This window comes from Natator depressus, chromosome 14 (genome assembly GCF_965152275.1).
Source record: "Natator depressus isolate rNatDep1 chromosome 14, rNatDep2.hap1, whole genome shotgun sequence".
Classification (NCBI taxonomy): domain Eukaryota; kingdom Metazoa; phylum Chordata; order Testudines; family Cheloniidae; genus Natator; species Natator depressus.
In genome coordinates, this window is record NC_134247.1 from 24,878,559 (window position 1) to 24,901,632 (window position 23,074).

The 23,074-nt window shown below is 45.6% G+C and overlaps 1 protein-coding gene across 1 annotated transcript in view; it reads right to left on the reverse strand.

Annotated features, from left to right (window-relative positions):
* The window catches only part of DNAH9 (dynein axonemal heavy chain 9), a 397,352-nt gene that overhangs the window by 243,989 nt on the left and 130,289 nt on the right, over nt 1–23,074 (reverse strand). Inside the window, exons 39-41 of the mRNA XM_074971509.1 lie at nt 11,486–11,651; nt 5,785–5,887; nt 3,415–3,654 (exon numbers count right to left, since the gene is read on the reverse strand). Of these exons, the coding sequence (XP_074827610.1) occupies nt 3,415–3,654; nt 5,785–5,887; nt 11,486–11,651 (509 nt within the window). The remainder of the gene's footprint in view (nt 1–3,414; nt 3,655–5,784; nt 5,888–11,485; nt 11,652–23,074) is intronic.

The following is a 23,074-nucleotide window of genomic DNA, read 5'->3' on the forward strand; positions in this document are numbered from 1 at the left end:
ATAAGAGCCCATGTGGTTGAGCAGTGCTGATTTGCTAGTGTGTGTTTGTCAAAGGTACTTTTTATATGGCCCCAATTCCCATAGCCTCAGAGCACCTCTCTACCTTTAGTGTCGTTAACCTGACAACACCCCTGTGAGGTGGGGAAGTACTGTTCTACATGGCGAACAGAGCTCCAGAGCCTCTAAGGTATTTAGACTCCTAATTACTGTTGAAATCAACGTGAGTTTGGAGCCTAATGACTTCTGAGGATCTGGGCCAGATGCTAAGTGACTTGCTCAAGGTCACAGAGGAACTCTGTGGTAGAGCAGGGACTTGAACCCAGCTCTCCTAACTCTAGGCTAGCATATAGCCAGGGACCATCCTCCCTCCCAAGCGATGAGCATCTCTGTTGGTAGGTGATGTATGTAGGTACGTCACTTTACACTCTAGCTCCTAGGTTTTGTGGGTTTGAGTTTTGCATTCTTGTCTCTTGGTCCACAGAAAGCAGCTGCACGCTCCTGCCACCAGTTTGGGAAACAGTCTCATTATTCCTATTCAAAACCACAAAGGAATGCCCACAAATACATTCCACATGCCCTTTTCCATTCCATAGCAGCTCTAAATGTACTTGCCTATTGGCCAAAGAAAGCCCTGTCATAGAATCATAGAAGATTAGGGTTGGAAGAGACCTTAGGAGGTCATCTAGTCCAACCCCCTGCTCAAGGCAGGACCAACACCAACTAAATCATCCCAGCCAGGGCTTTGTCAAGCCAGGCCTTAAAAACCTCTAAGGATGGAGATTCCACCACCTTCCTAGGTAACCCATTCCAGTGCTTCACCACCCTCCTAGTGAAATAGCGTTTCCTAATATCCAACCTAGACCTCCCCCACTGCAACTTGAGACCATTGCAATGTCCCTCCACTGGCTCAGTGCTTCCAGTTGCAACTCTCTCCTGGTCTTCCTGTTTCTATCCAAAGCAATTGTCAGTTTCTCTTCTGATTTATCAAAGCCAATCCCCAACTCATCTCCCTACAACTTGGCAATTTGTCCAGTGTGCTCCTGTGCAGACGAGAGCAATTCTAAAGCAAACCAGGTATCGGGCAATAGTCTGCAGGGTCACATCCGTGCTGTGACAAGCTGTTTCCAGGGTCACTTTGGCATGCCAAGTGTAACAAGTATAGCAAACCACCCTGTAAACATATTTTGCCCTAATTATATAATGCCAACTCATCACCTAGCCGCTGGACCATTGTGGTTCATCCTGGCCTGGCCAAAGGGTGACAAGCAGGTGAGCAGTGGAGGAAATTACATCCAATAGCAATATTTGGGACCTGTGACCACTGCTATAGAATATCTTGTAGGTGCTCCAAGTCCCAAAAGGAGGGCACTAAACATTCTTGTCTAGTCAAGGCAAATTTGAGCAGCATTTGACACAGTGTACTCAGGACTGCCAGAAGAACCTCCAGCCACTAGGTTTGTGTCAGGTTCCTTCACATTCAGCCATGTCTTTTATTTGTGTAGCGTAAACCCTCTAGCATTTTGGAGAAAAATGGAGTGAATTCCACTAGGATTCACCTTCAGTGCAATCCATAGTGAGTCACTCTCACTGTGCAACACAGGCCATTAGCCTGCCAATCAAGCTGGCGTTGAGTATTACATATACAGGCACTTTGAAAGTCTGAACAACATAAAAGCAACAAGTCAGCAGATCTCTGTCAGAAATGATTTCTGCAGATGGCCACTTTGGAGCATCCTCTTCTGGGTAATATTCACATACACAGGTAGACTTGCATTCACTCATTCTCCATTAGCAGCAGCAACTAAGGCAAAGGTTCCTGGAGTGAGACAATTAGCACAGTCCTTGTAATAAGGACTGTCAGCCTGTTTTGAGAAAAGTAATCAGGCAGGGATTGTAAGTCACTGATTCAATATTTAGCTACAGCTAAGATAATGTGATAATGACAGATTCTTTCAGCAGATCACAAGTGGAACAGCAGTTAACCATCGGTGCAGAGTCAGCAGTAAAACAAGACAGAGACAGAAAGTTCCAAAGGTAGAACGCTCAGGAGCTTCAATGTGCATAGGTTTTGTGCCACATACCTGTTACCATGAGCTGCTCCTGCATTTAGAAAATAGCTGGTGGAAGAACATTTGCTAAAGGTCCTTTGTAAATGAAGCTATTATATGCTCAAGCACTTGATTGTTTATTCAGGATTAAACTGAATTTTAAAAGGCCTTTATACTACTGCCTACAGTATTGGCAGCTGCAAATTTCTTTATCCATCCAAAGGATAAGGCAAGTGAGATTTCTCTATCTGCTTTTCCTGATGACTGAGGATTCCACGCTATGGCACAAGAATGGTTTTTGCATTTTCTGTTTTTCAGTTTGAAAATGTGATGCATTTACTGTAGCTCGGTGTGACTGGAAAAGCAAAGCCAGAGCTCAGTGCTGATTTCAGTGCTCTCCACATCAGCTCCCACAGGGGCATTGGCGGGGGGGGTGTGAGGGCTCCAGCTGGGATTGCGGGCTCCGAGGTAGGTTGGGGAGGAGGGGTTTGGGGTATAGGAGGGTGATGTGGGCAGGGACTGAGGGGTTTGGAGGGTGGGAGGGGGATCAGCGCTGGGGTGGGAGGGGGGCAGGGGTACAGGCTCCGGACGGTGCTTACCTCAGGCAGCTCCAGGAAGCAGTGGCACGTCCCCCCTCCGGTCCTATGTATAGGTGCAGCCAGGTGGCTCTGCGCACTGTCCCATTTGCAGGTGCTTCCCCCGCAGCTCCCATTGGCCATGGTTCCCAGCTAATGGGAGCTGCAACGCCGGCGTTTGGGGCAGGGGCAGCGTGTGAAACCACTGGGCTGCCCCTATACACAGGAGCTGGAGCGGGGATATGCCGCTGCTTCCAGGAGCCGCGCAGAGCCACGACAGGAAGGGAGGCTGCCTTAGTCCCACTGCTCTGCTGACTGGACTTTTAACAGCCCCGTCAGCAGTGCTGACCAGAGCCGCCAGTGTCCCTTTTCGACTGGACGTTCGAGTCGAAAAGCGGACACTTGGCAACCCTAACCATTTTCCTCACTCCTCAGCTGATTTCACAGGCTTGAATGTCTAACAAAGGGCAAACCACATGGGCAACAGGGAAATGAACTTCAGGCCCCAAGATCCTCCAAAGTATTTAGGTGCCTAAGTACCCTGGAGGATCTAGGTCTTAGTTACCACGTGAAAAAATATTTTACTCCAAAAAAAAATGTGTGTTGTCATTTTCTTGGAAGACTGGACTGAACGACACATGGCGCATATGCAGCCCTGGTGAGGTTGCATACCCCCCATTAATGTTAATTGGTGCTGGGCTGGCGGAGAGAGGGGACCACACTCCCATAAATTCCACATCCTACCTTTAGTCAACCTTCGAGTGCCCCAGGAGGAAAGTTACTGCACTTACTTGAAAGATATTGGAGAAGTCTCTGAGGTTGAAAATATAATGGAATTTGATAGCCGTTGGCAGGAAAGTAGCAGCTACTTTCTGGTGCAGGCCCAGTGCCACGTGTATCAGCTGCTGAGAGGATTTCTGCACAGGCCCAGAGAAACGCCCCCGTTTCAGGTGCTGAGTTAGAATGACACTGTAGATAGTGGACAAAGCTTCCGATCCAGGGAAGGAGAGAGCAAACACACTGAAGTGGCGCTGGGGAGCGAAGAAAAACAAAGAAAGGTTTCAGACTGGGTTGGCCTCCTTTTTTGCTGAATGGGGGTTTGGGCTCATTGAGCTGATCAGAAAGCAATCAGTATTTTTACTGTGATTTCTCATCCCAATAGCTCAAGCTGATGAGCCACTTCTGAGGCATCTGCTCCCAAAGGGTGGAACTGTCAATTGCATTTGATGGTCATTTTGTTACAGATTTAAAGTCAAAATGGCAAATAAACAAGCACAGTGAATTGATTTTGCTGATTTTCTGGGTATATTTTAGAAATGTGCAGCCTCCATTGACTACGAGAGACCTGTGGGGTCCCGAGCACTTTGGAAAATCTGGCCGTTTTATTCAGGTGCCCAAATAGGAGTTAGCTCTCTGGAAAATCTGGTCCTTTATACCAGGATAATATTTTGTCCAAAGGACAGTATCCTTCATGTAAGGTGCTGTATTCAGACCATTACTCAAACAAGGGACTGTGGGTTCCTTGTCCCTCTCAGTAAGAGCCAGGCTGATGGAGATGGGTAAGTCACAAGTTTTCAAGAGGTCAAAATATCTCATTTTACCAAACTATGGCAGCTCATTTAAGGAGGTCAGGATGCTGGATAACTCCTTTCACAGAGGGGATGGTCAAGAAATGGGGACAAATTCGGCTCTCAGTTCTACATGTTCACATAAACGTTCTAGTGGCACCTGCTGGATTACATGTATGTAACCGCTGAGAGCGGGATACAGTTCCCATGCAGGATACAATGCATCAGGTTGTTGTGATCCTTCTCCTAAGTCCTATTTGAGATCCCTGTTTCTCTTGTAAGTACTAATAAAACCCAGTGTGTTTTCATTCTGCTGCCTGCCAAGGTGATCTGGGTATAGCTGACAGATACTTAGCAATTCCCTGACCCCTCTGGGGCTCATTTGGCAAATGCTATCCCACCAGTGTCAACAGACAAACAGTGCACCTTGTGATAAGAGAACACCTTTCACAAGTTAAATAGGACAACATAAGAATGGCCATACTGGGTCAGAGCAATGGTCCATCTAGCCCAGTATTCTGTCTTCCTACAGTGACCAGTGCCAAATGTTTGAGAGGGAATGAACAGAACAGGGCAATTATTGTGTGATCCACCCCATGCTGTCCAGTCCCAGCTTATGGGAGTCAGAGGCTTAGTGACACCCAGATCATGGGGTTATATCCCTGACCATTTTGAATAATAGCCATTGATGGATCTATCCTCCATGAACTTATCTAATTCTGATGTGAACCTCATTACACTTCTGGCCTTCACAATATCTCCTGCCAATGAGTTCCACAGGTTGACTATGCATTGTGTGAAGAAGTACTTCCTTAAATTTGTTTTAAGCCTTCTGCCTATTAAACATAGCAATTGACCGACTGGATCAGAGCTGAGATCCAGCTAGTGCACTACCCTGTCTCTGACATTGGCCAGAACCAGATGCTTCGGACAATGGAGCAAGCAACCTGGCCCAAAGCAGATGTGGTATGATCTGCCTCCTATGTTAGGTCTCCTCCTAATCCCTGACAGTCAGTGACTGGCTTAAGCCCTGAAGCATGAGGTTTAATATCTCTTCCCAAATTCATGTTAGCATTAGCTATTATAACTCTGGATCATCTTCTTTCCTGTTTTCATTGTATTTTATCTCTTTGGCAAAGGAAAATGTAACTGGTTGCATGAGGATTTTTACAACCCAAACCAGAGAAAATGAGTACCTACATTCCAGGGATAACACTAGATAAATAAAAACAAACTCAATCTGTATTACTCTGAAGGATGTTGGCTGGCTGGCAAAAGTGAAAGTCCATCTCAAACTGCGAGCAGTAATGTGTGAGGAAATATGGTGGGAAAGGGGCCAAAAATGAGGAATAAGGGACAATTCTGCTTTCTGTTCCATCAGTGTAAATTAGAATAACTCCACTGATTTAAATGAATTTACATGGATGTAAGTGACAGCAGAATTTGGCCACATTTCTTAAGGCTGGAGTGTTAACTACAACGTCATGGCCATAATCTGCCCCTCCAGGTTATTCTTTTAAAGACCATTCTGATGACATTCTAACTCTCCCAATGATTTAATAAATTAGCAGTGTGTCAATTAAGGGACTCTACCTGAAGCCGTGGGTTGATGGTGAAACTCCCTGCAGTGGGGTTCATACATGATACGTACTGCACGTTCATGATCTCCTTCAGGGACAGTTTGTTTCTGTCGTACCTGCGGCAAACAAAGCAACACAATAATTGCGGCCAATTAGCAACAGACTTATAGCAGCACACCCTCTTGTCAGGGCCAGGCCTGGAGCAGTGGCAACACGCCTGTGTAACCCAGATGACTTCAGTTCATGCACCAAGACTCAGAATCAAAGACTATGCTCTTTGGGACAAGGACTATGCCCTCCTGTGCGTCTGTACAGTGCCTAGCTCAACTGGCTCCTGATCTCAGTTGAAGACTTTTAGGCACAACAATTCCTATTGTTGTTATCCCTCGGTATTACATCATGAGGACTTTTTTTTTAAACAAACAGCCTTTACAACATACAAAATCTTTAAGCATAGAAAGTGGAAAGCTATTGTCTAAAATTTATCCCCATGAGTCACCAATAAATCCTGACCATGATCCAACTCTAGGATTGATTAGTCAGAATTTGTGTGAAATTTTGCAGAATTCCTGTATTGTAGGTGCTGAAATTCACTTGTTCTCCAACAGTGCTGTTCTCTGGAGGTCACTGATCACGATGTCTTGCAATCTAATGTGTTCTTGAGCTGCCCGTTCATACCCTTACAAATTGCTCCAAGTGATCACGGAGATTGTATTTGTTGTAGTTTTTCATTGTTTTCCTCTTCATGGCAGAGTTCTTCATACTTCACCATCTTCTCTTCTTGTTTCTTTTTTATCTTTCTGTCTGCTGGGATGGAAATAGCAATTAACAGGGTCTTTTTTTCTACAACAACTCTGTCCAGTCTGTTTGCCTGCACCATTCGTCCTGTGACAACTGCCAGATCCCATAAAATCTTAGCCTCTGCATTCTCTGGAGCACTTTTGATTTGGTGGTCATACCACCACATGGCTTGTTTACATCAATACTTGCCACAGAGGCTCCAATGCAGACACTTGGTGATTTCATTGTGTCTACTCCGATATTCTCTCCCAGCCAGGCTCCTGCAAGTGCTCAATATATGTTCCCCCACCTCTTCTTTTTCAGAACACACACTGCAGTTTGGGGAGCAGTTCCGTCAGTCAATTTTGTTTCTAACATAATTACGTCTTAAGGACTGTTCTTGTGCACTCACACTGAGGCTCTTGGCCTCTCTTTTCAGGTATCCTCCTACAAAACATGAGTCTGTTAATCTTTGATCACTAATGGGTTCGAGCTCTCCAGCACTGTCTGTGCATTGATTTCTGTGTAAATCTTTCCAAGTCTTTCTTTGGCAGTGTGCTTTCTCCTTTCCTTTATGCTTTCTTGGGCTGGGATGCACTCTGCCTTAGCTTGTTATCGCAACTAGATGATCATTTACTCTGGCTGACTTCTTACATATTTTGATATTATACAGTATTCTTCATTGTCAATTGCTACCTCTCCCTATAGCACACCTTTTGCTCCATCGCATCGTTGGATGTACATCCTGTCCATGTCTTGATATATATTCATTATTCTGTATATCACCAGGAGGTTTCTTGTTTGGACATCATTTTTTTTCTCCTCTTGACTCCACTTGATCACACCGGCAGTTATCCGGGTAGTCAAGTGACCCCAGATTTATAGCTTCACCAAACGTTTCTACATACGTCATCGCTCTCTGCATCTCCTTTTGTGATGGTCCATATAATTTCAGATCAGCCATGTAAAACAAATGGTTAACTGGTTGTTGCTCTTCGCTGATTTAATAACCGCAATTTAGCTCACGGAGAATTCATGTCAGTTGCGGCATCACTACCACGAACAGCACTGGTGATAAGTGCTTGAAAGATTCCTCTTTTAATTTGGATGCCATCAATGAGAGTCCCTTCCTGGCTGAGCTAAGTGTTCCAGTTAGCTGTAGATTGGGGCACAAAGGAAATGAACTTTGGATGAACCTATTGCATTTTCAGTGTCTCAATGATTCACGAATGTGGAACCCTGTCATGTGCTTTCTGACAATAGATCCACAGCATCTCTCAGTTTTTCTTTTTCTGTTTTGCATCTTCTGTGATCCTCCTGTTCATCCTGAGGCAGTCCTTATTCCCTTTTCATGTCACTGTGAAGCCAAATTGTTACTATTAAGCACTAACTAAAACCTGCAAGCTACCCCTCCCCACATATAGAAATGGGAATGGAATGGTGCCTTATGTCATTGTTTCAGCTTCCTGACTGGGAACGTGGAGGGAATCTGACACATAATGCATGTATTGGTGACAGTGCTGTGTCTGAGTGCATCGGTGAGAGTCTTGCAGTTGTGCACGTCCGCCCAGCCCCAGGGTAGCACTCCACAGTGCCAGAGCTGGAGTATCAGATGTATGTGTCTGAGGAGCATGCGTACAACAGAGTAAGTGTGCTATACACACACCAGTCCTAAAGTATCATCTATGAATAAGGACAATGCAGTTCAGCTTCCAAACACAGTTGCATGGATTTGACACCAGGTCCTCCCTTGGCAAGTAATTTTTCTCCTTTAAGAAACCATTTTCCAACACTGAGTCTAGGTACATGAATCTAGGGCTTATCTGCAACTATTTCAATATGAACTAGCAAGGGATCATTGAAACTAAACAAACAAATGAACTATGAGCACCTCTGAATAGGAGACAACAGGAAACTACAGATTTTTGGACACCAAAGCAATTCACAGTTAATATGGACATGCTAAATGTTGTTAGTGACGCCTCTTCTGATACTATTAAATTCAACAAGAGCATGTGGGAATAAGTGTCCAGTGCCATGGTAGCTCACAATAGAGACAGAGCTGAGGCCCAGCTCCAATTCCAGGTCAGGCACATAACCGTTCAGACATAAACTGACAGTGGTTAGGCCATGGGCATGTTGACGCCACTGCCTCTCATGCTGACCAGTATTGTCCCATTGTTTCCTTGTACTCTCCTGCTTGTCTATATCCATCTGTTGTCTCTTGTTCTGTGTCTGCACAGCACCTAGCACAATGGGGCCATGGTCCCAGGCTGGGGCTCATCGGTACTATTATTTTTATTAATTATTATTATTAATTATTTTTATTATAGAGAGAGGTATGACCCACACAGTCCAGATCTGGATACACATTGCCCCAAGGCGTAGGGGGGTTCAGACCCATTCTCTACTTTTCATCCACAGTTTCTGTGAAACATGCCGTTGCTGTGTGCACATGGCTTCTCAGATCAACAGGTGCCCTCATTTGTACCAGCCTGATGAACCCATTATTGAATGGCTCCTCCTGCATCTCCACTCAGGTCATAGCATGCCACTGACGGGTCCAGCACTGGCATGCAGACCTGCACCCACTGATCCTCTCTCTCTCTAGGACTCTTTCTGAATTGCAGAGAGGGAAAGCACGGGAGCTGTGACAGGGACAAAGTGCCAGTCTAGCCTAATGCGTTCCAGGGAACCTTGTTCACCTCATACTGGCCCATCTAGTCTGACTGTAATAACAGCACGGGAGGTCGAAGGGGGTTGCGCGGAAAGGCAGGGATGTGGCATCCAGATGCGTTCTTTGGAACGTGCCCGATAGCGACAGTTGCATCTGGGCAGAATGATGGAGTGTGAAGGGGGACATATTTGGTACAGGATGCATCCTTATGCCCAGAGAGGGCAGAGCAGAAGAGTTAGGGAAGATGGCACAGCATGGATCTTGTCTGAATAAGCTCGGTCTTTTTTTATTTAATCCGTTCTTCACCACTTTGCAGTCCTTTCACACCCCGGTGCCCAGGCTTCTGCTCCCCGGCACTTTGGTTCCTCTCATGGACCCACACAATTTCATCCCCCTTCACGATAAGCCTTTGCTGGATGTGAGTGCTTGGGCGTCAAGGGGCTGATCTGGACAGCACATTGGGAAGCAAATACCAACGCCCTTTATTTCCCAGCGGGAAGGGGCAGGTGCATGCTGTGCTTCTGGCTGTAATAACACGGGGCCACCACTTTGAGAGACATTGGAACTGGTTTTCTTCAACATACCTGTGCTGGGAAATGCTCGCTTTCATGCTAACTCTATTACTCAAGAAACAATACCAGTTCTTTTATAGTAAAGACTTGTGGTCCAATGATAACACGTTTATTATCATGGCAAATCCCAGCAGGACACAGCCACCTTGTAGATCGAGCACCACCTGGATCAATCTCTAAGTAGGGCCCTAAGGTAGTCTGTCTGGACATACAATTTATGTCCATCACTGGCGATCTTACCACACCAGTGTTTATGGTGAATACATGATCACTGGCTGTAGAGCGGCATTCCTTGGTAAATATGCATTGTAACTGTATCAATCACATAGAAATCAAATCCCAGGCCAGGCAACTGGTCTCAGTGCTATGTATTGCCTGTTGCAAGCAATCAGTTTTCAAAGCAGCAGTTATGATGTAAGCCCAGAAAAGAGTGAGGCTTCTCCAAAATGGGCCACATTTTAATAACATCTGCAAATTATTGTCAGAGAACAGTGGCAGGAAATCACAGGACTTGGACAGTTTCTTGAATGACACTATATGAGTCATTCCAGTGGCTCTAACTGAAGAAGAGCCATGGAGCATGTCTATGGATGTGTGTACAATTAAGGTAAGCATGGGCGGCACGTGAACCGCCAGTTGGGGGAGGCTAGCCCCTAGCCCTGTCCCTTCTGCCTGAGGTCCCCCGACTTCCACCTCCTGCCAGAGCCCCACCACCACCACCACAGCCACCAGCCCAGTCCTGCCCCAGGCTAGCCCTCCAGCCCCAAAGGAGTACTAGGAGGGCAAACAGTGCGTGGCCCCAGCCTCCCCAGCCCCGAAGCACCAGGACGGCAAGCGGCGAGTTGCCCCAGCCAGAGCACTGGGGGCTGGAGCCGCAGGGAGTGGTGGTAAGCAGGGGGCAGGATTGCGCCTGACTGTTTGGGGAAGCACAGACTCCCCCAGCTTATACAACCCGCCGCCCATTAAGGTAGACAAAGAACGACACCAACAGTAGAAAGGAGAGCTGCACCCTCATTCCACAATCAGAATGCCGTGCTCATCCAGTGCACTAAATGCCCCAATAACAATTACACGGGTGAAGCCAGACAATCACTATGCTCTCGAGTGAACTCACCCAGGAAAATGATAAAAGACAAAAACACCCTATCACCTGTGGGTGTACACTTTCCACACAGCGATCACTCTATATCTGACCTCTCTGTCCTCATTCTCAAAGGAAACCTGGACAACACTTTCAAAAGATGAGCCTGGGAGCTTCAGTTCATAACTTTGCTAGACACTAACAATCATGGACTGAACCGACACACTGGATTTATGGCTTATTACAACAATCTGTAACCCACTAACAACCCTGGATGCTTCCCCCAGTCCCCTGCCCTCCACTCCTTTCCTCCCCATAACTGGAGAGGTGTTAACAGGCAACTTCACCTTGAATGGCTCCTTGAAATGTGTTAAACTACTTATGCTAAACAATCTGTTCCACCCAGCTGTGCCACTGTGAGTTAATTTCCCAGACCTGAAGAAGAGCTTTGTGTTACCTCAAAAGCAGAAGTGGGTCCAATAATAGATATTACCTCACACTTCTTGTCTCTCTAATATCATGAGTCCAAGATGGCTACAACAACACTGCATGCTTAGTGCCAGATTAACAGCATGAATAGCACGGCGCAGGGGAAGGCACCTACCAGTGGCCATAGTCCATGTGTTGTCTGATCAGTGTGTGGGGCTGCACTGTTCCATAAGTGTCCACTTCAGGCATGTTCATATCGTCAATGAAGTAGATGAGTTTCTTGGTGCCAGGTGGGCCATAATTTCTACCAGCCTTTTTATCCAGAGGCTTCTCAAGTACAGCTGTATGGGAACAAAGGCAGATTGTTACAAACATTGGGCTGCAATCGCAGAGGATGTAAATAGTGGTATGAACGGTATGATTGGTGCACGCCAGTCATCAAATGTGTAAGTGGACAAACCCCAAAGAAGGAAGGGGTTAATGGTCTGTGTTAGAGGTGAGGGCTGTAGCCAGCTCTACCAACAACATCAATCCTGCAGGGGATAAAGAGGAAGGAAGCAGGTTTTAGATGTGGGTTTTCCTGACAGAAGTATCTTGGGTCTGAGGCAAAAGAAGTAAGTGTTGGACGAAGCAGCCCAGAACTAGAACCTCAAAGTGCAGCCAAGCTTGGGAAAGGCTTGGACTGGCCATCATGTTACCTGAGTGTCTGTCCCTCATCTCACGAACACATTGTTTGTGAATTAAGTCAAACCCAAGAATGGGGGTGAGTTTTGACCTCACATAGGGCATGTGGATTTGTCCTGTTCTCAACAGGTAGAAAAAAGCCTCCCTCACTATTGCCTGCATCAGGGGAGCTAGTAATTTGCCTTGCCCCCTTCATTAGGGGAAGGCTGAAGCAGTCTCCACTGGCTTCCACCAGCTAGGAGAGGCAGGAGTCTCCCTCACCAGTGGTGTCCAGACACCTTTCAAAACTTCCAAGGCTTCACATTGTGTGAGCAGGCCAAACTCCAGCCAGAGCTGGCAAATGCTCAAAGGTTTCTGTTTCTGTCTTCTGGCTGGGGAAGACCATTTCTTATCAGTTGTTTCAGGTCCTGTGAAGGAGGACAGAGCTTTTTGCAATGAGCCTAGGAGGTGGTGAAGGGTTTGGGGTGTTGATTGTTTTTCCTGTAAAGCACCATGCAAATGTATAGTTCTATAAAAATATTTAATGAAAAAAATCACAGCCATATCATCCAACAACAAAGGATCCTGCATTGTCCTAGGTTATCATTTCCTTGAACACCTATGTGAGCCAAGCTTTATTGCACTCAACTGGTACAAAACCAAACAGGCAAAGCCATATTCTATACCCCCTTTTTTCCCCTTGTCTGTTTACTTTGGGAACTCTTTCTATCTCAAGGTGTACTATTTTTCAGTACATGCCAACTAAATTTGATTTGTTTATACAGTTTTTAGTCTTCAGTACACTTATAGCAGTGCTATAAAAACATCACAATAAATAGCAATCATTTATAATTACAGAGGATTGGCCACAATAAAGGACACTGGGAATTTTAAAATAGTCATTTGTTAGAATATACGTTTAGTACATGCATTATCATGTGGAAAAAGTTATTAAGGGACATTTTGTCAGAATACCAATTATAGGTTTATATGTTTAAAAATGCCTTTTTTTCACTGCACTTCAAATGCCTTTTCTTTACTACTGCTCAGAATCCAATGGATTTCTCATCTTTTGACAGCTTGCTGCAGAAAAACATTTAAAACTCTAGGAAAAAAATGATGAATCTCCTTTCAGTGGAGTAGCTTCCCACAAACCCCCCTCCAAAAAACCACAATTTGTGAGGTTTCTGGTAGCAAGTTAAATTAAGTGTTTCAACTAAGCATTTACTTTAAATTTAATTAGTGTTTAATTAACATATAAAATCAGCCATTTTTGAGGTTTAACAAATACGTAAGAGATATATCAAATTGAAATGCAATTACTGGGAATCAAATGACAAGTCTGGAAGAATAGCCTTTTAATTTGAAACAATTTCTCCTAATACTAGTAAAAGGAGATGTTTCACTATCTTTGAAATCCTGACATATTCAAATTAGTGTCTGAAATAAACATTCACAGTAAATGAGATTTATTAAGAGTTCTTTGGGTTTTCCAGTGGCTGTCAGTCAAAGAAAGCCAGGTTGCATGAAACTCTCTAAGGGCAAATTTATACTGTGCAGAGAGCCTGCACAAGGCCTATACGCTGCTTAAAATGCTATGGTTCTGAAGCAGAACTCAGTGGCCTTGCGTAGGATCTCTCATAGTTTACAAGCATTAAACTCCATACATAATGGCACCAGAAAGCTCCCGGGGCTCTATGGCAGTCAAGCTAGTACGACAGCCTGAGCTAAAAACTTTGGGATGCAACGTAAGCCTTCCCATAGTGTACCTGTCAGGAGTGCTAGTGATAATGTAGGATTCAGGCCTCTATTTTTGCCTGAGATAGAATTCTATGTCTTGTTTGCCCGTTTGATTCTTGATAGACTTATATTCTTACTAATATGTTTGAACAAAGGGATCCTTATTAATATGTAAAAAGAAAAGGAGTACTTGGGGAACCTTAGAGACGAACAAATTTATATGAGCATAAGCTTTCGTGAGCTAATATGTGTAAACAAAGGACAAAGACACTGTATATGTTGCTTCTGCCTAGCCAGATGGGTTTGTTGGTATAATGGGAACAGATAAGAACAGTTAAAGTGTTACTGGGCATGGTGGGAGTATAAAATACGAGCGCACACTTTAAGACTGCCTCAACTCCTATCTCAAGGCAAGGTCAAGCAACCAGTCGGGAGGGGCAAGGGGGGATTGGGGGAAGGTATAAAACACTCAAAGGCCAAAGAAATGCCTGTCCCTGACCGTAGCGCAACCTCACTCCTTACCCCTCCCATGGGATACAAAAGAGGTGGGACAAAGACCTCCAGACTCATGACCCCTTCCCCCCAAAAAACAGAACATGACCATAAGTTGTAAGGGGTGGGACTGAGGGCATGCACTTCATGTATAATTATGCCTGCTAAGGAGCGAGGAGAATGGGACACTGGGAAACAAGGCTCTGCAGCGTCAGAGTTATGGACATGCTTGCTTGAAACTAACCCCCCCCCACCCAAAATTGTGTTGCCTGCACTTCAGACTTCTGGTCTTCTGCTTTCTGTCTGCGTGAAAAGAACCAGGGGAGAGGGTGAAGGAAAAGCCCCCTAACATACCCTCTCCAATGTGGAGTCACTGCCTCCACCCAGGGCCACTTACATAGCCAATTGCACCAGACTCAACGGCCCCCCTTGCGGGACCGAAGTCGACGGTGTTGGCTCTGTAGTTTTCAGCACTGGGGGCTCCTCCTTTGGATGCGCCCCATTCGCTGGTTCAGAGGGTGTCATAAATATAAAGGGAAGGGTAAACACCTTTAAAATCCCTCCTGGCCAGAGGAAAAACCCTTTCACCTGTAAAGGGTTAAGAAGCTAGGATAACCTCGCTGGCACCTGACCACAATGACCAATGAGGAGACAAGATACTTTCAAAGCTGGAGGGGGGGAGAAACAAAGGGTCTGTGTCTGTCTGTGTGATGCTTTGGCCGGGGACAGAACAGGAATGGAGTCTTAGAACTTAGTAAGTAATCTAGCTAGATATGCATTAGATTTGGTTTTCTTTAAATGGCTGCGAAAATAAGCTGTGCTGAATGGAATGGATATTCCTGTTTTTGTGTCTTTTTGTAACTTAAGCTTTTGCCTAGAGGGATTCTCTATGTTTTGAATCTAATTACCCTGTAAGCTATTTACCATCCTGATTTTACAGAGGTGATTCTTTTTACTTTTTCTTCTATTAAAATTCTTCTTTTAAGAAACTGAATGCTTTTTCATTGTTCTTAAGATCCAAGGGTTTGGGTCTGTGGTCACCTATGCAAATTGGTGAGGATTTTTATCAAACCTTCCCCAGAAAAAAAGGGGGTAAGATTTGGGAGGATTCTGGGGGGAAAGATGTTTCCAAACGAACTCTTTCTCAGTAACCGATGTTCGATGTTTGGTGGTGGCAGCGAAAGTCCAAGGGCAAAAGGTAAAATAGTTTGTACCTTGGGGAAGTTTTAACCTAAGCTGGTAAAAGTAAGCTTAGGAGGTTTTCATGCAGGTCCCCCACATCTGTACCCTAGCATTCAGAGTGGGGAAGGAACCTTGACAGAGGGGTTGGGTCCTGAAGTTGGGGAACCACTCCTCCCTTGTTTCCGGTGCCGTTTCCGACCTGGGGAATGGGACTGGTGCCGAGTCACCTCCAATGGTTTCTGCACCTGGAGAACGGCACCGGACACTCTTCCAGAGTCCTTCCACAGTGCCGTCTCCACCGCTGCTGGGGTACTACACACCGATGCACTTGGTGCCGGGTCCTGCCATGCCAATGCTGGCTGCGGTCTAAGTGCTGCCTCCATGAGTAGCTGCTTCAGTCTAAAGTCCCGCTCCTTCTTCGTTCTCGGGCAAAATCCTTTGCAAATCCTGCACTTATCTGCCTGATGTGTTTCCTCCAGACACTTCAAGCAAGTGTCATGGGGGTCACCCATTGGCATAGACTTGTTGCAGGACTTACAGTGTTTGAACCCCTGGGACTTAGGCATGCCCTGAGTCCCCAGGGAGTGCACGGTCGGATTGAAGGGGAACTCCCCACTCCTGGCAGCGAACTAATAACACTATACTAAATAATAAGTAACTTAACTAACTAAGGAAAACAAACAAAAGTAAATAGCGCTAGGGAAACGTGAAGAGCTTGCTGAGCAAGATGCCACAGTTCCAATGACCATCACTGGCTGTAACAAGGAATTGAGGAGGCACCAGGTTGGCAGGGTCATATACAGAGTGCTATGGAGGTGCCACTCCAGGGGGCTCCACAGTCGACCCGACGGGTGCTGCTGGGGAAAACCTTTCCGACGACTGTGCACGCACACCTAATTGGAATCGATATGAGCAATCACTCAAAGAAGAACTACTACTTCATGAAAAATTGTAAATGGAGAGTCAGTCATTAAGGCTCGAAGTTCACTAACCCGCCTGGCTGATATTATTGCTATAATAAATGCAGCTTTAACTGAAAGATGAAATAGAGAATAAGATGATAAAGGTCCAAAGGGTGCAGACATAAGCTGTGTTAGCACTAAATTTAAATTCCATGGGGGAACAGACTCTCTCACAGGGGGATAAATATTTAGTAAATCTGTCAGAAACCTCTTAACAATATCATGCAAGAACATAGATTTACCACATATTGATATATGAAAAGCCACAACTGCAGCTAAATGTACCCTGAGCGATGTAACAGATAAACTCATTTTCTTCAGAGACAGCAAACACTCTGGGTTGAATAGGAGCTGACACAGGATCAATACCCTTATCAGCTATCCATAGTGAAAATCTTTTCCATTCAAAATCGCAACATTTCCTAGTTGATTGTCTTCTAGTATTAAGTAAAACACTGTACAGCCACCAAGAAAGATTTCTCTAATTCTGTCAGAGACCTATTGCCTATGCTGTCAGGTGCAGTAAAAGTGGATCTGGATGGTGTGCTTTCCCTTGCTGCTGTGACAGAAGGTCCGGCGACACAGGTAAGCATCTGTAGTTCCCATTGGAAAGAAGCAGCAAGTCTGTGTACCACTGCTGTCTCGGCCAGGCTGGGGTGATAAGTATCATCCTGGCTGAGTCCTGTCTAACCTTCTTCACAAGCATCAACATTAAAGAGCTTCTGCTCCTGAACAAAAACAATGACACTTGGGGTTTTATCTTGGGGCAAATTTCTATATGATATAAAAATTCATATATACTACCTATGCTGAGTATCCCAAAGAGCAAAATTGCCCCAAATTGTCTTGTATCACAGAGTCTTTCAAGGACCCTTCATACATTTGGGAAGAGTCTCCGATTAGTTGGGCCACTAACTGATTCAGAGATTCTGCCACATGCAGAGCTACTGGATAAATCTCGTGAATTATACACCAATCCCCAAAGCTTCACTGCCTCCTTGCAAAACTCTGAGGAATGGGCTCCTCCATGTTTGTTTACATAGTGCATTGCTCTCAGATTGTCTCTGGCTGCTTGAACCACAGATCCTTGCACCTGAGGGAGGAATGATCTGAGTGCCAAATGAATTGCTCTTAGCTCCAGAAGACTGATATAAAGGTGACACTCTTGCTGATTTGAGAGACCTCTTGTTAAAAGGTTGTTGAGGTGTGTACCCCAGCCCATTTTTGAGGCATCTGTTCTAATGATCATGGAAGCAAAGGAACGGTTGAACTACACTCCCTTCCATACATGTTCCTGGTCCATTCACCATAAGATTGTTTTCTGGATTTTCTTGGGAATGGTATTAAGTTTGTGTCATGTACTGCAGATCCAGGTTTCTTGCCAGTGTTGAGGGGGTCTCAGCCTTAGCCCTATATATGTTGTGACATATGTGGGTGATGCCATAAGACTCAGCAGAGAGAGGAAGAACTTCACATTCTGAATGGTAGATTTCCTCTTCAGGAATTTCTCCTCCAGAAGTTCAGCTCTTGCCATTCTGGAGTCGAGATGTACTCCTATGAAAAGGATATTTTGTGAAGGCTTCATTAGAGATTTCTTTTTAGTGATCAAAAATCCCAATCTTTGGAACATAGAGCATCTGAATTGAGTGACACCCTTTGGTTCACCTTCAGAAGTTCCTTTTAGGAGCCAATCATCTAAATATGGTCTTCTCAGAAAAGCTGCCACTACAGCTAGGCATTTTGTAGAGTTTAATGCAGTAGAAAGGCCAAAGTGGAGGACCCTGTATTGGAAATGGTGCCTATGGCAAAATACGGGAACTTCCTGTGTGATGGTCTTATTGAAATATGAAAGCAGCTTCTTTGAGATTGAGAGCGGTAAAACCAGTTTAGACAGGAGAGGGAGGGGATAATGGATCCTAGAGTTAATATTCTGAAGAGAAATCTGGATGTACCTATTTAACTTACTCAGATCCAGCACTGGAAGAAGTCCATCATCTTTCTTTGGAATTAGGAAATAGTGCGAGTAGAAACCCCAATTTCTTAGATTTATTGGGACCTCTTCTACTACTCCTTCCCTTAGTAGGGAGTTGATTTCTGTTCTTAGCATTAATTTGTGAGAGGAGTCCCTGAATAGGGAAGAAGGTCTTGAACTGGATGGTATAACCATCTTTTATTGTGTCCAAAACTCATCTGTCCATGGTGATCTTTTGCCACTCTGTAAAAAAATGGCATAAACAGTCTCCAAATATGAGGGGAACAGAATTCAAGGTTGGCTTGCTGCCCTTAAACCTCAGGTTTGACATGAAGTTCAACGCAATGTCATGGGGTGCTCCACTCCCCACTGGGCTGCCACCTCCTCCTGACTCTCTTCTTACTACAGCACTTACGTAACTTGCCCAGGATCTTGAATCTGATAAAGGCTCACATCCACCTGTAGTCAGTGGCTGGAAGGAATTGAAGTGGCAACCGCTGCTTTTATATGTAGGTGGGATATTACGTTTTTATAGTGCTACCCTCAGAACATGCTCAAACGCTGATGGGAGAGGTGGGAGGGGATGCATGAGCACTCTTATAGGCACTACTAGTAGAAGGCTGCATTATTCAATGGCACCAGTCAGCGCATATCCCAGGAGTGGGAATGTGCAAAGAACACTCCAAGTATAATTTATATTTATATATATATAAAATCTGCATTGTATTTGAGTTTTACAAAGTTAAATAGGTGCCAGCTGGAAACAGCAGGCAACTGACAAACTACACAAAAAAGAGCAAATTAACTCTAAAATATGAGGAGTGGAGAACAATGTAGAGCAATATAAATCATGCCTAACAAACACAAACACTGCAGCCACAGCTGAAATCTTTCACCCACACTTATTCATATAGCAGATGACTTATTCATATGCTTAGAGAAAGAGAGCCCCAAACTCAAACCATAGCTCACAGTCCAAGGAAATATGAAAAGGCTGCCCAGATCTGTCCGTATAAATCTCAACAACTGCACCATCAGTACTGAGATAAATGAGCGAGAGAAGCTTCTTTTACCCTGCTAGGAAAGCTTCAAGACAGAGTGTTTGAGTTTGTTTTTCAATCTTCCAGAGGACCTATATTGACAAATTACGCTCTAGGAAAAATTAAAACCGCATTTGGAGAGGAAGTGTGTTAATGTTTGAAGATCATTCACAATTTGGATCAGACGCCAAGGAAGGTTTGTTTCACTTGAGTTTTGCTAGAAAGACGTGCTGTTCAAGTGGTTCACGTAGCGTGAAATTCACCCTATGCACAGGGCCAGTGGGATTTCAGGGGCGCGTAAGCCGCGTGCCTAGCCTTCTGCATTTGATCCATAGTGTAAGCGAGAGCACTAACGGGCAGCAGTGTGGGGAACAGTGAGAGGGGCTAGTGATCACTGGGAGAGCAATTTCCTGAACACAGAAGAATCCCATTGCTGTGCTGGAGCAGAGCTGACCACTGGAGCCTAGGATCAAATATGGCATTGGGCAAACAGCTCCCTAATGTCATACATGAGGCTTTTGCATGGATTTGTGAAAGTCTACCGCTTTGCATTCACATGCACTTGCACGTATAAAAGGCATTCTGTTAAAAGTGGCCCTTGTTGTCCAGCTCATTCCATCTGACCTACTCACGGCATGCAAGTTCAAGCTCACCTGTACAGATCTTATACAGCAGTTAAAACAGCTGGATGTTAATAATCTGACTGTGCTTTGTGGCTATATAGTAACCATCCAAGCCTTTTAAATATAAGCTAAATGCTTATCGGAGTCATTTAATTTAAACTGTGATCAAATTTCTAGCTGGCCTCATGCAGCTTTGCAAGCTATGGCATTTTATTCTGCTGCAGCAGAGTTATGAATTATTTGTGTGCTAACATTACCATAAGCTCTTTTCCTCTTTCGTAAATGATATAGGGCAATATGCAGGGGAAGTCAAATAGAACTGAGATATATAATCATTTGCATGGGCTGATGTAGGAGCAACAATGAGCATGGGCATGCCTGTCATGGAGAAGGGAAGTCGAGAAGGCAGTGCCCAGATTGGGGCGGGGGGGTGGGGGGTTTACAGGCAAAGGGCTGCTCCCCTTTTCTTTTCTCCTACATGTTGTCACCAACACTGCCAAGTTCCCACCCCACCCAATAAATAAATGACTGACCCCTCTCTCACCCAGTCTGGACTCAGCCCTGCTCTAAACCAATGGGAATAGATGGCACAAACCAGGCCTCTCTCACCACACAGGGTAGCCCTGCCCCTCTGTGTATTACGGGAAGCAGGGCTTTTTCCTGGGCTTTGGTAGCCCCAGCAGACTAGGCCCCTGAAGGAGCCACTGGATGGTTGAGCTGGTAACACAGGCTGGGAGAGCATATACATACCCCAACTCTGTCAGACATTAATGCTGCTCCTGATCCTCTAGGGAGCCTCCCAGTGAGTGTTCCCTCAAACCATTCCCACCCCCACATGCTGTCAGATCTGGGGGAATTGGGAGGGTGAAAATCCTGGCCTCACTGAAGTCAATGGCAAAACTCCCTTTGACTGCAACAGAGCGAGGATTTCACCCTGAGACCATGGGCCCTGATGTGAGCAGCAAGTCTACACACCTATGTTTCTGCTCACCCAGACCTTCACCATAGAAGCACATTGGGCTGGGGCAGGGCACTGAGGGTAGGGACTACCTCTCCTCATGTGTATGTACAACTCCCAGCGCAATTGGGTCCTCATCGTGACTGGGCCTCCTAGGTACCACCGTAATACAAACAACAATATAATCCACATGGTTAGATTCAGGCCTGTCCCTATTCAGCAAAACTTTTCAGCCTGATCTTAACTTTAGACATATTAAAACACATGATTCTAGTTAAGCACGTGCATATGTGTTTTGCTGAACAGGGATAAATTTAAGCAGATGCTGAAATGGAGCCTTGATGTTTAACTTTAGGCTCTGGAGGTTGAAAATCTGTTCCTCTCCCAAATCCAATCCCATGGCTCAGGTTTTCCAGACTCGCTGGACCCTGCGTGGCTCCAAGGGGACTATGACTCATCTGTGATCTTCAGGGAAGAAAGAAATACGTAGGACTTGCAGCCTGGTTGGGCCATCAGATATGCAGATGTGCCCCTTTCGATACAAAATTCCACCATGAAAGCCGAAGGCTGAGGCAGCCTGGGCATTGGCACTATGTAGGGCTTGGTGGAACTGACTTGTGAAGGGATCACTGGACAACAGAGAATGTATGGAGGGTAGCAGGTCACAGACTGTGGTACTGGAAGTGGAATTTGATGGTTTGAGGATTGTGGATGGAGCCTCTTGGTCATGTTCACAACACTCCCCCATCTGGAGAAACGAATCCACCTTCCCATTCCTGGTCCCAGGGAGGTAGGTCACCACAAAGTAAAATCATGTAAAGAACAGGGTCCAGTGGGCCTGTCGCTGATTTAGGTGCTGAGCCATCTTCAAGAATTCCAGGTTCTTGTGCTTGGTAAGGACTTGGATCAGGAACCTGGAGACCTCTAGTAGATGCTGCCACTCCTCGAAGGCTGCTTTGATGGCCATAAGCTCTTTACTATCATACTTTTGCTTCACTGGTGTGAGCCCGCTTGAAGAAGGCACATGGGTGAAACTAACCATTCAAGGCTGCCATTTGGACTCCCAGCACAAAGTTCGAGGCATCCACTTATACCATAAATGGCCAGCCCAAGTTGGGGTGAAGCAACCTGGGTTGGGGCTGAGATGAATTTCTACTTTAGACACTCAAAAGCCAGTTCCATCTCTGGAGACAAAGAAAGATGGGCTCCCTTCTGCAGGAGGGCTGTGATTGGGGTGACCACCCCTTAGAAACATTTGATCAAGGGTCTACAGAAACTGGCAAAGCTTTAAAAGCGTTGCACCCACAGACTTCCCTGGGCACCACCAGTCGGTGATGGCTGTCAATTTATGTGGTCGATGGTGTGATCGGCTTTACGGACTCCTCACTAAGACTAAAGGAAAGATAGAGCTGCACTAGGCAAGAAGGCTCCGCCCCTCAGAAGCTGCATAGCATGCTCCAGATGGAGGACATACTTAAAAAGGGACTCTGGAAATCAAGCAGATGAAGGCTGAAGGAAAGGCTGTCTGCAGGAAGAAAGCCAGTTAGTACCTTCTGGAACATAGAAATCCACAGGGCAAGGGCCTGGACTGTGGGTAAGACCTGACCAGGCAGCCAGGGGCCTGATCCCTTTTGCTTTCCCCTTCTCCCTGACAAAGACGAATCACTGAACACTGAGAAGGGAGCTGGGAAACCCCCACTGCATAACTGAATTGCTGAGACTGCTTGAGCAACCCTCCACAGGGAGGGAAACAGAGTGTTGTGACCATGCCCCAAACTGAGGAGAGCACAGGGGAGGTAGGAAGTGGAGGCTGGTCTGGGACACTGACACCCTTCCCCCTTGGGCCCTGTGCACCCCTCCCCTTCCCTCTTCCCCTTGTCTGATCCGGGAAACACAGAGGAGGAAGAGACTGTAACTTGACTTCCAGGTCCCCAGATTGCTTGACAAGCTTGGCCCCAGGAATTTGGGGGATGTTGAGCCATGGTCTGCCCACTAGGCCTTTTGGCCCCTAAGTGCACCACAGTACACATGGCCAGTCCTTCCGAGGTAGGGTGGCCAGGTACCCAGTTTTCAACCAGAAAGTCCGGTTGTAAAAGGGACCTGACCATGTCCGGTCAGACCTACTGCCTGGA